At 39.9% G+C, this 13,189-nt stretch overlaps 1 protein-coding gene across 14 annotated transcripts in view; it reads right to left on the bottom strand.

Annotated features, from left to right (window-relative positions):
• Positions 1-13,189, bottom strand: part of ST7 (suppression of tumorigenicity 7) — a 280,691-nt gene that overhangs the window by 112,436 nt on the left and 155,066 nt on the right. For all 14 annotated transcript variants that reach the window (XM_023228193.2, XM_023228194.2, XM_023228201.2 and 11 more), the window contains one exon: positions 808-967. In XM_023228193.2, coding sequence (XP_023083961.1) covers positions 808-967 — 160 coding nt within the window. The remainder of the gene's footprint in view (positions 1-807; positions 968-13,189) is intronic.

The raw sequence follows: 13,189 nt of genomic DNA, 5'->3' as shown, positions 1-13,189 counted from the left end.
AAGTGACTAGAAAACAGGACATATGGGAAAGGGACTGGATTGTGACAGAAGCCAAAGTTGGCTAGCAGCTCATGCTGTGCTGAGGAATCCGGAACCTGGGTCTTATCTTCAGTGGAATGGGAACCAATGATACCTTTTAAGCAGAGGAGTGATGTGATCAGATCTAGTCAGACACAAGATTCTGCCATTATCGTGGAAGAAAATGAACATATTCACTGAGGTTTGAGAAACTATGGACAAGGAAGCTATAGCATCAGGTTGAGAACACTGACCTAAATGACCGTTGGTTAAGTCAAATGGGAAAAGCCCGGCACAGTGGCTCACGCTTGTAGTCCCAGCACTTTGGGAGGCCAAGGCGGGCAGATCACTTGAGCCCAGGAGTTTGAGACCAGCCTAGACAACATAGCAAAACCCCATCTCTACAAAAGGTACAAAAATTAGCCAGGCATGGGGGTGCACACCTGTGGTCTCAGCTACTTGCTAGGCTGAGAAGTAGGAGGATCACCCGAGCGTAAGAGGTGAAGACTGCAGCAAGCTTAGATCATGCCACTGCACTCCAGCATGGGTGACAGAGCAAAACTCTCACATGGAAAAAAAAAAAAGAAGGTAAAATTAATAAGCATTTTCTTTTCCCTAGGATGTTTATACCCTCCTTCTCTGATACAGGTTGTCAACTCCATGGGAAAATGAACATTTTTCTCTGAAGCCTAATGTTTAAATAACAGCATTCTTACTCTCTTAGCATGAGTAACAATAATAATTTAGTAAGAGCAAGCAAAATATTGCAAGCTGAAGGAAATTCCATACCTGAGACACTTTGCCTATTGGAATCGGAGTCCCCGTTACTGGAATTAGAATTGTTGGAAGAGTTGTTGTCAACCCCTCCCAGAAGGGGGCGCAAGTGGCTTACTGAGACTTGTTCAATGAATGAAGTTCCATACTTGCGAAAATACCACCATTCAAATATCTGAAACAGAAAAATAAGTGTGTTTATAGTCCCTGTTATCATTCATAACTTCTGTACACATGCGCATAAAACATGTTATATTTAGTAATTCTATCCACCATAAGTACTTTTTATTTCAAAAACTGTTTACTCTAAAAATTAGATTTTAGTAAAATTAATAATAACATTTAAAATTCTCAATGTGGCTTCTTTCTCTGCTTAATACTGTTTTCAAAAAACTATAATATCAATCATGGATAAAAGAACACTGTTAAGAACTGCTCAGCCGGGTGCAGTGGCTCACGCCTGTAATCCCAGCACTTTGGGAGGCCGAGGCGGGCGGATCACAAGGTCAGGAGATCGAGACCACAGTGAAACCCCGTCTCTACTAAAAAATACAAAAAATTAGCCGGGCGCGGTTGCGGGTGCCTGTAGTCCCAGCTACTCGGGAGGCTGAGGCAGGAGAATGGCGTAAACCCGGGAGGCGGAGCTTGCAGTGAGCCGAGATCGCGCCACTGCACTCCAGCCTGGGTGACAGAGCGAGACTCCGTCTCCAAAAAAAAAAAAAAAAAAAGAACTGCTCAATATAATTTTTCTCCAAATTTATATATAATATTCAAATAAAATCACCATAGCTGAAAGACAATTCCAGAAATGTATACAAATAACTCAGTTTTTGAAATATGGCTTATGAAATATTCCAGTTCTTTGCACTTTATATTCTGATAAAAACCACACCTGTGTAAAATGCTTAATAGCAAAATCGGGGAGGGGAGGTGGCGGGGGTGTTTGGTAAGACCTCCTTAAGGAAATATTGGTTTTACAGAACAAAAGAATGAGATGTATCCCATTTCCCACATGGATAGCACCCAGCCACTGATGTTCAGCAATGTCCCACTTGCAGAGAAGCGCTTTATAAACACAAGCATCTGTTGTACACCATTAATGTTTACTAGTTCACAAGCCTACTAATTGTTATGTACTGTGAATTACAAAAGGGAAAAGAAATAACTTTCAGTAATGAAAGAACAATGATGCTTACATGGTTAGACTGAAGTCAGGACTTCCTAAGCACTGGAAAAGCAGTGACCTCCCCCAACACTTCTTACCTGGGCTCTCTGCCTTTCTACAGTGAATACTTCCTACCACTGCTCAAAGTGGCTCTCTCCCACATCTTTTTATCTGCTCCCTGATTGGGGGTTTCCTTAGGCAGTCACAAATCATTCCACAGAAGAAATTTAAGAATCAATCATATCCCAGAGTCTCATAGGATAACTACATTTTTATAACATAAAATGTGCAATTAACATAAAATTACCTTTGTCCTTACTTATTCCATAAAAACAAGATTATCTACTCTAGAATGGACTTTGGGCTATAATTTTAAAACTGATGTTTTCTCTCTTTTGTTCTATTAAAGATTTCTAAAAAGATATAAGGAACATTTATGAACGACCAGAAGGAAGTATCAATCCAATGAAATGTTTCCAATCCTATAACAGGACACCTTGATTTAATCCCAGGGAGTTACTCTTTCTGACTCTAGGTTGAGGAGCCCTTAAATGAAATGCCTGAAACCAGAAATGTTTTAGATTTTGAGTATTTTTAGATTTTGGAATATGTGTATCACACTGGTTGAGCATCCCTAATCCAAAAATCCAAAATCCAAAATGCTCCAATGAGCACTTCCTTTGAGTGTCATGTCAGCACTCAAAAGGTTTCAGATTTTGGAGCACTTAAGATTTTGGATTTTCAGCTTTTAAAGTGCTCAACCTATCGTGAATTATCACATGTTAAAACATCCAAGTATTTTCTCTGGGCAGAGAGGGGAGAATATACAATCAAGTTAAGAAGGGATAAGACTAACCTGTAACATTTGGAATGACTAGGAATGGGATTTTGCATAAAGGAAGAAAGTTCAGGAATGATAAATTTACACACCATGGATCTAGAAGGGAGTCTAGAAGAGATCTAGAAGGTGAGTTATTATCTGAATACTGGTTTCTTCAACTGTAAGTGGAAATCATATTTATTGTTTATCTCAAGGGTCTTCAATTTTCACACTAACCCCATGTAAAACACCTAAGTCAGTGCCTGCTGCAGCTGGTTTTCAAAAGTAATAGCAAAGCTGCCATTTATTATGTTAACAATGCACATCCCTCCCACGGGCAGCACACCTCACATGCTACCATGAGGCACCCCTCTTTATGCCAGTCTACAATTCAGGTTAGTACAGCATTTTGCCTGTTACTAGACCATTGGTAGAAAGTACTGGAAATCATCATGACAAAGGGTACTGCTCACTGTACAGTCCTGACCACTCAACAAGGCCCTCAATAGATTCATGGCTTTGCCTTTATTAGAAGAGAAGACTCCAAAGGACCCAGAAAATTATTTGCCCCAAGTCATTTTTCTGCTTTCTATATTATGCTGCTGGAGCACTTGCCAGTCATAAGTTCACTGATTCCATCACACAGCACTACATGTTCCACACCAACCATAGGCAGTGCTCCAGGATTACAGACTTCGCCCCTGCCACTACAAGTCTATGTCACAGATCCATAATACCACTCACAGGCTCCTGACATGCCGGTACCCGTCACACACACACAAACTCTGGCTTTCTTCAGATTTCTCAGTTCTTCCAGCAGAACCATAAAGTGTCAGTGCTACAAAGGACCTTAAAGGACTACATAGAGTCCACTTACAGATGCAGAATGAGAACTACCCATCAAGGTACAATGACCTGACCAAAGTCTCATAGCTAATTAAATAGTCACTTAGCCAGAAGCCCCTACTCTCTGTCAGTATCTTACCAAAGCCCTATAACAAGGCTTTTTATAGCTCTGTTGCTTCATGTAAACGGACAGATGTAGCCTATCATTCCTTTTTTCAAATCTTTACTTCCAAGTGCCCTCTGACACTGTCCCTCTGTGCTTTCCTAGTTATAAAAACCAATCCAGAAGTAGTCTATCAACTGGGACCAGATTACTCATCCTAAGGTAAAAATGACTTGTATTAACTGGACATTTGCTTTGTAATAGGTGATAGACCTTCGACCCAGTATTTCTAATGCAGTAATAACAGACCTCAGTAAAGACTGGGTTATTCATGCAGCTGTTTGGGGAAAAAAAGGAGGGCCTTCTCAGGTCTGTCATATCCCTGCAATAGTACAGCCCCTGCTGTGTACAGAGAACACAAGTACAAAGATGGACCTCTGCTGTGTACAAGGGACACTAGAATAAAAAAGGACCCTGTCCTTCTAATAAATATTGAATGAACAACTAGGAAAGAAAGAAGGGAAGAACTCAAAACCTTCTGAAACTTCAAACACAGTGTCCTCATCTAGGGTCTTAACATAAAAATCTTTCCCTTATTCTGAAACATGTCAGGCTTTGGGCGATTACCTCACAGTATTTTAAAAGAGCTGCACAGATCCAAATGGGCAGATGGTGTTATTTAATGCGCACATATTCGGTGTCACTTTGAATTCTTTTCCCTGGTGCATACCTACAATGTAAACAGCAGAGCTCTCATAAACAAATTTAGATTTTAATAGTACTTCTTGGACATGCTAGTAGCTCAGTGGGCCTGTCACAGTGGAACAAAACAGTTTTTAGTCTGACAGATAACCAAAAAATTAAAATATAAATATGCATTTCATAGTCTTAAAAACCTCTCCTGTGCTTTTTTCCTATTCATGCTCTTCCCCTAAGAGGGTGAGGTAAGATGAGAATAAAAAGTATCAAGTGGGTTTGGGATTGAGGAAGTCAACAGGGATCTTACCATTTAGTTTAAAGGCAAAACCCCTTTAAACTAGATAGCTGGGCTATGTGACCTTGGTTGCTTTTCTTGATTCCTTGGGGATTAGTTTTCTAATGTGTAAAATAAGATCATTGTAAGCATTCAGTTAATGTTGGACGAAGAGACGGAGAGAGAAAGGGAGGGATGACAAGAAGACTGAATGGAAGGATAGTTGGAAGGTTGACTGGATGGATGATAAGGGCTGGCCTGGTTGACATAATGGGAGATTGTCTAAATAAACAGCAGGATCAATAAAAGATTTTGTGTTCATTTTGTTTTTTACGAAAATGAGAGACTCACACATATTTGTGTTAGGGGAAAAGAATCCACTGGAAAGAGAGAAACTGATGGTGGGAAAGAGTACAAATTACCCAGAGACATGATGCCAAGTAGGAAGCACATCTATTCTGCCTTTAAAAAGTAACCCACCGGCTGGGCGCAGTGGCTCAAGCCTGTAATCCCAACACTCTGGGAGGCTGAGGTGGGCAGATCACCTGAGGTGAGGAGTTCGAGACCAGCCTGGCCAACATGGTGAAACCTCATCTCTACAAAAATACAAAAATTAGCCAGGCATGGTGGTGGGCACCTGTCATCTCAGCTACTCGGGAGGCTGAGGCAGGAGAATTGCTTGAATCTAGGAGGCAGAGGTTGCAATGAGCCGAGATCGCAGCACTGCACTCCAGCCTGGGTAACAGAGCGAGACTCCGTCTCAAAAAACCAAACAAACAAACAAACAAACAAACAAAAAAAAAAAAAAAACCACTTCTTGCTCTAAGATAGGAAGAAAGAGAAAGAATGAACAGGGGGAGACATTCTGTTTTGGAAAGTAGAGCATGATATGAGCTGTTTCCCAGGCTAGAAGGCAATAACCGGATAAAAACTGGGTGACACTGATCTCAGTGGAGGTGCAGGTAAGGTTTATCTTCTGGGAATAAGGGAGGTGGAGATGGAATTGGGAATGAGGGCTGAGGAAGAGGTTTGGACCTATATCTTGCAAGGCAGAAGGGCCAGAAGCTATACTCGGGGCCCATATCATATTTAAAACAAAGATACATTTGGCAAGGATCCAGTCTCCAATGCCCAGTGAGTTCCTTCATTATTATTTGACAGAAGCAGAGAGGATAGCCAAGGAGTACTGGGGCTGGGAGCTGGGGGCAGAGACCCAGGTTTCCAGCTGCCCTAAGCTTCAAACTTGTCTCATGTTTACCTGCAGGGAACAAAAATCTGACAAAGAAACAATAAACAAGGCCCTTCCATCAATCTTGCAGACCTAAAAGTCTTTGCTCAAGATGCCTAGATTCTTCCTATCCAATAAGTCCTCCTCTTCTTTTGAATTGTATTTTCTATACATAAAACATTTCATGCGTCAGGAATTTCCCTATGCCCTATTATCACACTCAAAAATGGTTCCAGATTTCCACACAGCAAAAGCACAGTAATTCCACACCAACGCCATTAAACCCGTGGGAAATCGAAAGATGTCAAAGCTTGAAATTGGCTAAGTGCTTCTTAAGAATTACAATGATGTCACAGGAGGATAGATACAGAGATGGTAGAGGCTGAAGAAGGAATATGAAACTTTATGGCAGTCTACTCCTAGATAGAAAGATTGCCAAACCAACACCTGCTCTAAGTCTTCAAAAATATATCTGGTGGTAAACAGTTTTTTTTTTTTTTTGGCAAAAGGGGATTATCTGGGCTTAAGAAGATAAACCCAGGCAATTGGCATGTGTTACAGTAATACCTGTAACATTTTTAGTTTCTTTTTTGATCCTAAAGTATATTCTTTTTACCATATTGACCCTTTCAAAGTCCTTCCTAATTCCTTATGACAGATAAAACTTTTTTTTTTTTTACATTCTTGGTTTCTGTATATTTTGTTTAGGAATATGGAATAGCAACCAAGTGGGTCTTGGCCTCCTGCTTCCTAGATCTCAGTCAATCCCTCCTCAGCCACCTGTTTCCCTAAACAGTTGCGGGGACCATGTAAACTGGCATCCTGCCCTTCCACCCGCCTTTCTGGCCACCTGTTGCCAAGACTTTAAGAAAACACAGGGAAGTAAGGCTGTCTTCAAGGTCAACAGCCAATGGTCCATCCCCACCTCAGTGTCTCTAAGTTCACAGGATGAGATTTTCCACCGCAGCATTAACTACTGTGGCCTAAAAGGGAGGGTAACTCTCCTGAGCAAAGCCATGGAGACCACGAGAATTGGGAAAAGCCAGCCTGTGTCATTCACCCGAAGCCCTGCCAGCTGTCCTCTAGGTCCCTCCTCTAGAGATTCTAGTTCAGTTAGTCTGAGTGGTGCTCGGAATCTATCATTTTAAACAAGTTCCCAGATAATTCTGATGCAGTCAGTTAATTTATTCATTCCTTGGATCTTATGTGCATTTGACAAATATTTTCTAAGTATTTATACTGGCATTTTGTATACAGTAGTACACAAAAACACAGATATGTTTCCTGCCTTTGTGATGCTTCTATTCTAAAGAGAAGGAAGACAATAAATGATCACACAAATAAAATATAAATGTGCTAAGTACTGGTCTATGTTCTAGGCTGGACAAATCTGGACTAACCCATGGCCAATTGGAAAAAGAAAAAATGTTTCATCCAAAGAAGGCTGCAGTCTTCCTCCTCCCTCTTTCTTTTCCTTTTTCTTTTCTCTTTCCCTCTCCCCACTCTCTCTTTCTTATCTACCTGACCCACTTCTGTGTATCTGTTAAAATGAAAATATCAACCGCTACACCCTGCTGCTATCCACCTTCCCAGGCAAACCTTATGAGAGGCAGAATGATGCTAGGGCAGAGTGGTGGAAATTTAAATTCTAGTCTTCACTCCATCCTTACCTAGCAAACTTTCCTAGGTAAGTCACAAGTTTTCTGAATGCCTAGTCCTTAGGTCTTTACTGATTTATAGTGGATTGCTTCTGAGCATTCTTGCTCAGTACTACAACTACATGACTTTCAAGTCTCTCAATTTGTGCTGAAATTAAGCTGAAAAAGCCAAAATGGCAGTTTTTACCTTTATCCGCCATTAATTCATTCACCTTCTTCACTTTTGCCATATCTTATCATTAATCTGTTCTACCCAAATGCTCATGTCCACAATCAGTCCACGACAGGTATCAATCTACTTTCTTTGCCTGACACGGGGTCTCCTGCAGAAGATCATTTACTTCCGTGGTGAACACAAGAAGCTGTAATCTGACAAGGTTAAATGAGCCTGTTTCCTCTCATTGTCTGCAGGCTCCCCAGCCATCTGGCCCTCACAGCATCTCTCTCATTCTTTATTCTAGAGTCAAGAGGCAAGGTGCTTCAGAGATGACACAGCTTGACATTTATGTGCTACTTCCCACCCCAACCCCCCAAGAGCCCTTGTAATCAAGTTTCCCTGCGTCTTTTTCCACTCTTTGTTCCAGAATCACCATCATTTTGGGTGATCCATATGCCTATCAATTAAAGTGCTACCTGAAGTGCAGTTCAAGTTCTTGAGATGGATTGAAAAAGGGGTGAAAGGAGACACAGCAACCTTCAACTCCGCTCTCTTACTTTTGAATAAGAGGAGATGGAAGGCAAGGTCAGAGAACCGGGTTTGAATCTCATGATTTAACTGCTATATAATCTTGGCCAAATTATTTAAACTTTGTGCCTGTTTATACTTAGCAATATAAAGACACTGGTCATACCTACCAGTCAGAATTTCAATCAGAATTAAATGAAATAATATATGCAAAGTGCTTAATACAGTACACCTGGCATGCAGTGATAACTCAATAAACAGATCTTTTGTTATAACTCATTCCTATTCAATCGTCATCTGCTATCACTTTCCCAAAAACACACTTCTTTTACATTTAATCCATGAACTAATTATTTTATTTATCATTCTGATTTTCTCCATTTCCTGTTCTTGATTCCGACTTTTAAAAATTATGCTCTGGATGCCTCTTAAAAATATCTCTGTTTTATACATACACACACACAGATACACATACATATATGTACATATATGTATATCTATATACATATACACACATATACATATCCTGTATCCTATTAAAATGTGTATTGATCCCTGTATCCAATGAAATACATACACACACATTTTAATAGGGATATAGGAATCTATGTATAAATGTCAATACAACATATAGAATTTTATGCATTCTATCACATTTTGACATAATTAAGGCAAGCATTTTCTGCACATATCCACCTTCCACTCCCAAAAGCGAAGCAAAATCCAGAGATTTTCTCCACTGAAATAAACACTGCCTGTAGAGGCTGGGCATGTCTTTGCTAGCAGATAAAAGACTAACTTGGCAGGTCTAGACTGTGATGACAGGTGCAGTTCTTGTGGATGGAACTGGACTAGGATGGGGAGGTTTGTGCCAAGCAGACAGAGGGGTATCTTGAAATTCAGTAAGGGAAAAAGCCGGATGGATGGGTACAGGCACAGGAACTAAAAGGGAAGAGTGAGCTAGATGGTATAACAAAGTCATTGCTAGCTTTCAACTTGTGAACTAAGAAGTATTAGGGATATCTCATAAAATATACACCTGTTTATTTTTAAACACATTGTATATTTTTTCAGTTAACTGACTTTTTCTTTACAGAGGAAATACCAGGGTTTTTGTTTGTTTTTAGCTCTCTTTTCCAAAGAAATTCAATTTAATTTGATAATTTCAGTCTCCAGCATAGAAATTGTGAGGCCCCCAAATAATCAATTTCCCCAGGGTCAGCCCTATACTTTAAATGTCCATGGTAGGCTCTTAGAACATTGCTTAGGGGAGATCAGTTAGGTAATTGTCTCCCTAGGGCCAGGAAGCAAACTACTAAGCACTTCCATGCACACAGCTATTTTACAGGGCACCTGATCCTTTACCTCAGTGCTGCCTCTCCCTGAAATGCACTCAGCAGAAAAGGATAGTGGCTGAATAGAAACCTTACCCTGGGTTCATTTCGAGGCCTGGCAAAGCTGAGTCCGTAAACGCTAGGCATGTCAACAAGCTCTAAAGCAGGAGCCTAAAGCTGTACACACTGTAGTTACTTAGCTCTCACTACAGACCAGCGTTTTGAGAGAGACCTTTCAAAATTTTCCTACAGGAAAGGTTTTCCTTTGCTCAAAGTTTCCTATCAGTCGGAAGTATCTTCTGCTTCCTGAGAATGCTGCAAGGCAAATGTACCATAAGATAGCCCAGCAATGATCATCCGGCTCAGCAGGGGCACAGAAAACCTCACCAGCCCAGATCTGCAAAGGTGGCCATGCTCTAGGGAAATCCCTTTATTGCTGTTGGGGCTTCACCATCTTTGAGTTAAAAAAGGAAACAAAGATTAGGCCTAGCTTACCAGAGTGAAAAGGAAACAACCCACACTGAGGTAATTAATTTATAGCCTGTGAATCTACTACACCAAGCTACTGCTAGAATAAAGTCCAGACCTACCATTTGTACAGCAGGCTAGAAAAACAGCTGACCACAGAGGCAGTGAAATGAGTGACAGAGTGCAGGCTGTCTGCACAAGATGGCCTGGGTTCCAAGCCTGCTCCTCCACTGCTAGCTGTGTGACCTAAGGCAGGTTACTAACTGGCCTATTCTACCTACTGAGGCTATGCGTAAGTAAAAAGGAAACAATCAAGCAATGACCTTGTTGTACTGTGGGCAAGAGTAAATGAGTTAGCATGCAAAGTGCTTTAGATCAGTGCCTGACACCATCTAAGTAGGTAACAGTTTTCAGTGACCTTCCCCTGAGGGGAGGAATGTACAAACAAAAGCCTATCTTTCAGCATCGGAGCGAATTACTGGTTTCAGTATGAAATTTTATCCAAAAAAGTTCTTTTTTCCTATCTGTTTATTTAAAAAATATTTCCAAGATGTTTTGAATGCAAATGTTAAAATATTATTGTAAATGTAAATGATAGTTATCCGAGGGAGACTTGTAATGCCTTCCCCTTCTCCCCCCACAAAACATATATGCTAAAAGATTGCCATGTTTTGGGCATATATTTAGTAAGAATTTACCAAGCATTTTCCCAGTCTGAAGTTGCCTCACTCTATTTAGGAATGTTAAGGTAGGTTTTTAATCATAAAGGGATGCCGGATTTTGTCAGATGCTTTTTCTGTATCTACTGAGATGATCATGTGATTTTTGTTTTTAATTCTGTTTACATGGTGTATCACATTTATTTACTTGCATATGTTAAACCATCCCCACACCCCTGGTATGAAACCCACTTGATCATGGTGAATTATCTTTTTGGACATGCTGTTGGATTCAGTTAGCTAATATTTTACTGAGGATTTTTGTATCTATGTTCATCACAGATATTGATCTGTAGTTTTTTTTTGTTGTTGTTATATTGCTTCCTGGTTTGGGTATTAGGGTGATACTGGCTTCATAGAATAATTTAGGGAAGACTCCCTCTTTATCTTTTGGAATAGGGTCAACAGGATTGGTACCAATTCTTCTTTGAATGTCTGATAGAATTCAGCTGTGAGTCTGTCTGGTCCTGGACTTTTTGTTTTGTTGGTAACTTTTTAATTACCATTTCAATCTCGCTGCTTGTTATTGGTCTATTCAGACTTTCTATTTCTTCCTGGGTTTAATTTAGGATGGTTGTATATTTCCAGGAATTTATCCATCTCCTCTAGGTTTTCTAGTTTATGCGTGTAAAGGTGTTCAAAGTAGCCTTGAATTATCTTTTGTATTTCTGTGGTATCTGTTGTAATATCTCCTACTTTGTTTCTAATTGAGCTTATATGGATCTTCTCTCTTATTTTCTTGCTTAATCTCACTAATGGTCTATCAAATTTATTTATCTCTTCAAAAGAATCGGCATAGAAGTGACATACCTTAAGGTAATAAAAGCCATCTCTGACAAACCCACAGCCAACATTATACTGAATGAGGAAAAGCTGAAAGCATTTCCCCTGAGAACAGGAAAAAGACAAGGATGCCCACTTTCACCATTTCTATTCAACATAGTACTGGAAATCCTAGCCATAGCAACCAGACAAGAGAAAGAAATAAAGGGCATTCAAATAGGTAAAGAGGAAGTCAAACTGTCACTGTTTGCTGATGACATTATCATATACCTGGAAAACCTTAAAGACTTATCCAAAAAGCTCCCAGGACTGGTAAATGAATTCAGCAAAGTTTTAGGATACAAAATTAATGTACACAAATCAGTAGCCCTGCTATACACCAACAGCAACCAAGCTGAGAATCCAATGAAGAAATCAACCATTTTTACAGTAGCTGTAAAAAAAAAAAAAAAACTTAGGAATACACTTAACCAAGGAGGTGAAAAACCTCTACAAGGAAAACTACAAAACACTGCTGAAAGAAATCACAGATGACGCAAACAAATGGAAACACATCCCATCCTCACGGATGGGTAGAATCAACATTGAGAAAATGACCATACTGCCGAAAGCAATCTACAAATTCAATGCAATTCCCATTAAAATATCACCATCATTGTTCACAGAACTGGAAAAAAACAACCAAAAAATTCATATGGAACCTAAAAAGAGCCTGCATAGCCAAAGCAAAACTAAGCAAAAAGAACAAATCTGGAGATATCACGTTACCTTACTTCAAACTATACTGTAAGGCCACAGTCATCAAAACAGCATGGTACTAGTATAAAAACAGGCATACAGACCTGTGAAACAGAATAAAGAATCCAGAAATAAAGCCAAATAATTACAGTCGACTGATCTTGGACAAAGCACAACAAAAATATAAAGTGTGGAAAAGACACCCTATTCAACAAATGGTGCTGGGATAATTGGCAAGTCACATGTATACGTAAGAATGAAACTAGATCCTCATCTCTCACCTTATACAAAAATCAACTCAAGATGGATCAAAGACTTAAATCTAAGACCTGATACCATAAAAGTTCTAGAAGATAACATTGGAAAAACCCTTGTAGACATTGGCTTAGGCAAAGACTTGATGACCAAGAAGCCAAAAGCAAGCGCAACAAAAACAAAGATAAATAGATGGGACTTAATTAAAGTAAAAAGCTTAAGCAAAGCAAAAAAAAAAAAAAAAAAAAAACAATCAGCAGAATTAACAGACAATCCACAGAGTAGCAGAAAATCTTCATAATATGCACATCTGACAAAGGACTAATATCCAGAATCTACAAGGAATTCAAATAAATCAGCAAGAAAAAAAAATCCCTTCAAAAAGTGGGCTAAAGGCTAGGTGCAGTGGCTCACATCTACAATCCCAGCACCTTGGGAGGCCGAGGCGGGTGGGTCACCTGAGGTCAGAAGTTGGCCAGACCAGCCTGGCCAACATGGTGAAACCCTGTCTCTAATAAACACAAAAAATTAGCCAGGCATGGTGGCATATGCCTATAATCCCAGCTACTTGGGAGGCAGAGGCAGGAGAATTGCTTGAACCCAGGAGGCAGAGGTTGCAGTG

The sequence above is a fragment of the Piliocolobus tephrosceles genome, chromosome 8 (assembly GCF_002776525.5).
Source record: "Piliocolobus tephrosceles isolate RC106 chromosome 8, ASM277652v3, whole genome shotgun sequence".
NCBI classification, from domain to species: Eukaryota; Metazoa; Chordata; class Mammalia; order Primates; family Cercopithecidae; genus Piliocolobus; species Piliocolobus tephrosceles.
This window is presented reverse-complemented; position numbering and strand designations above follow the sequence as displayed.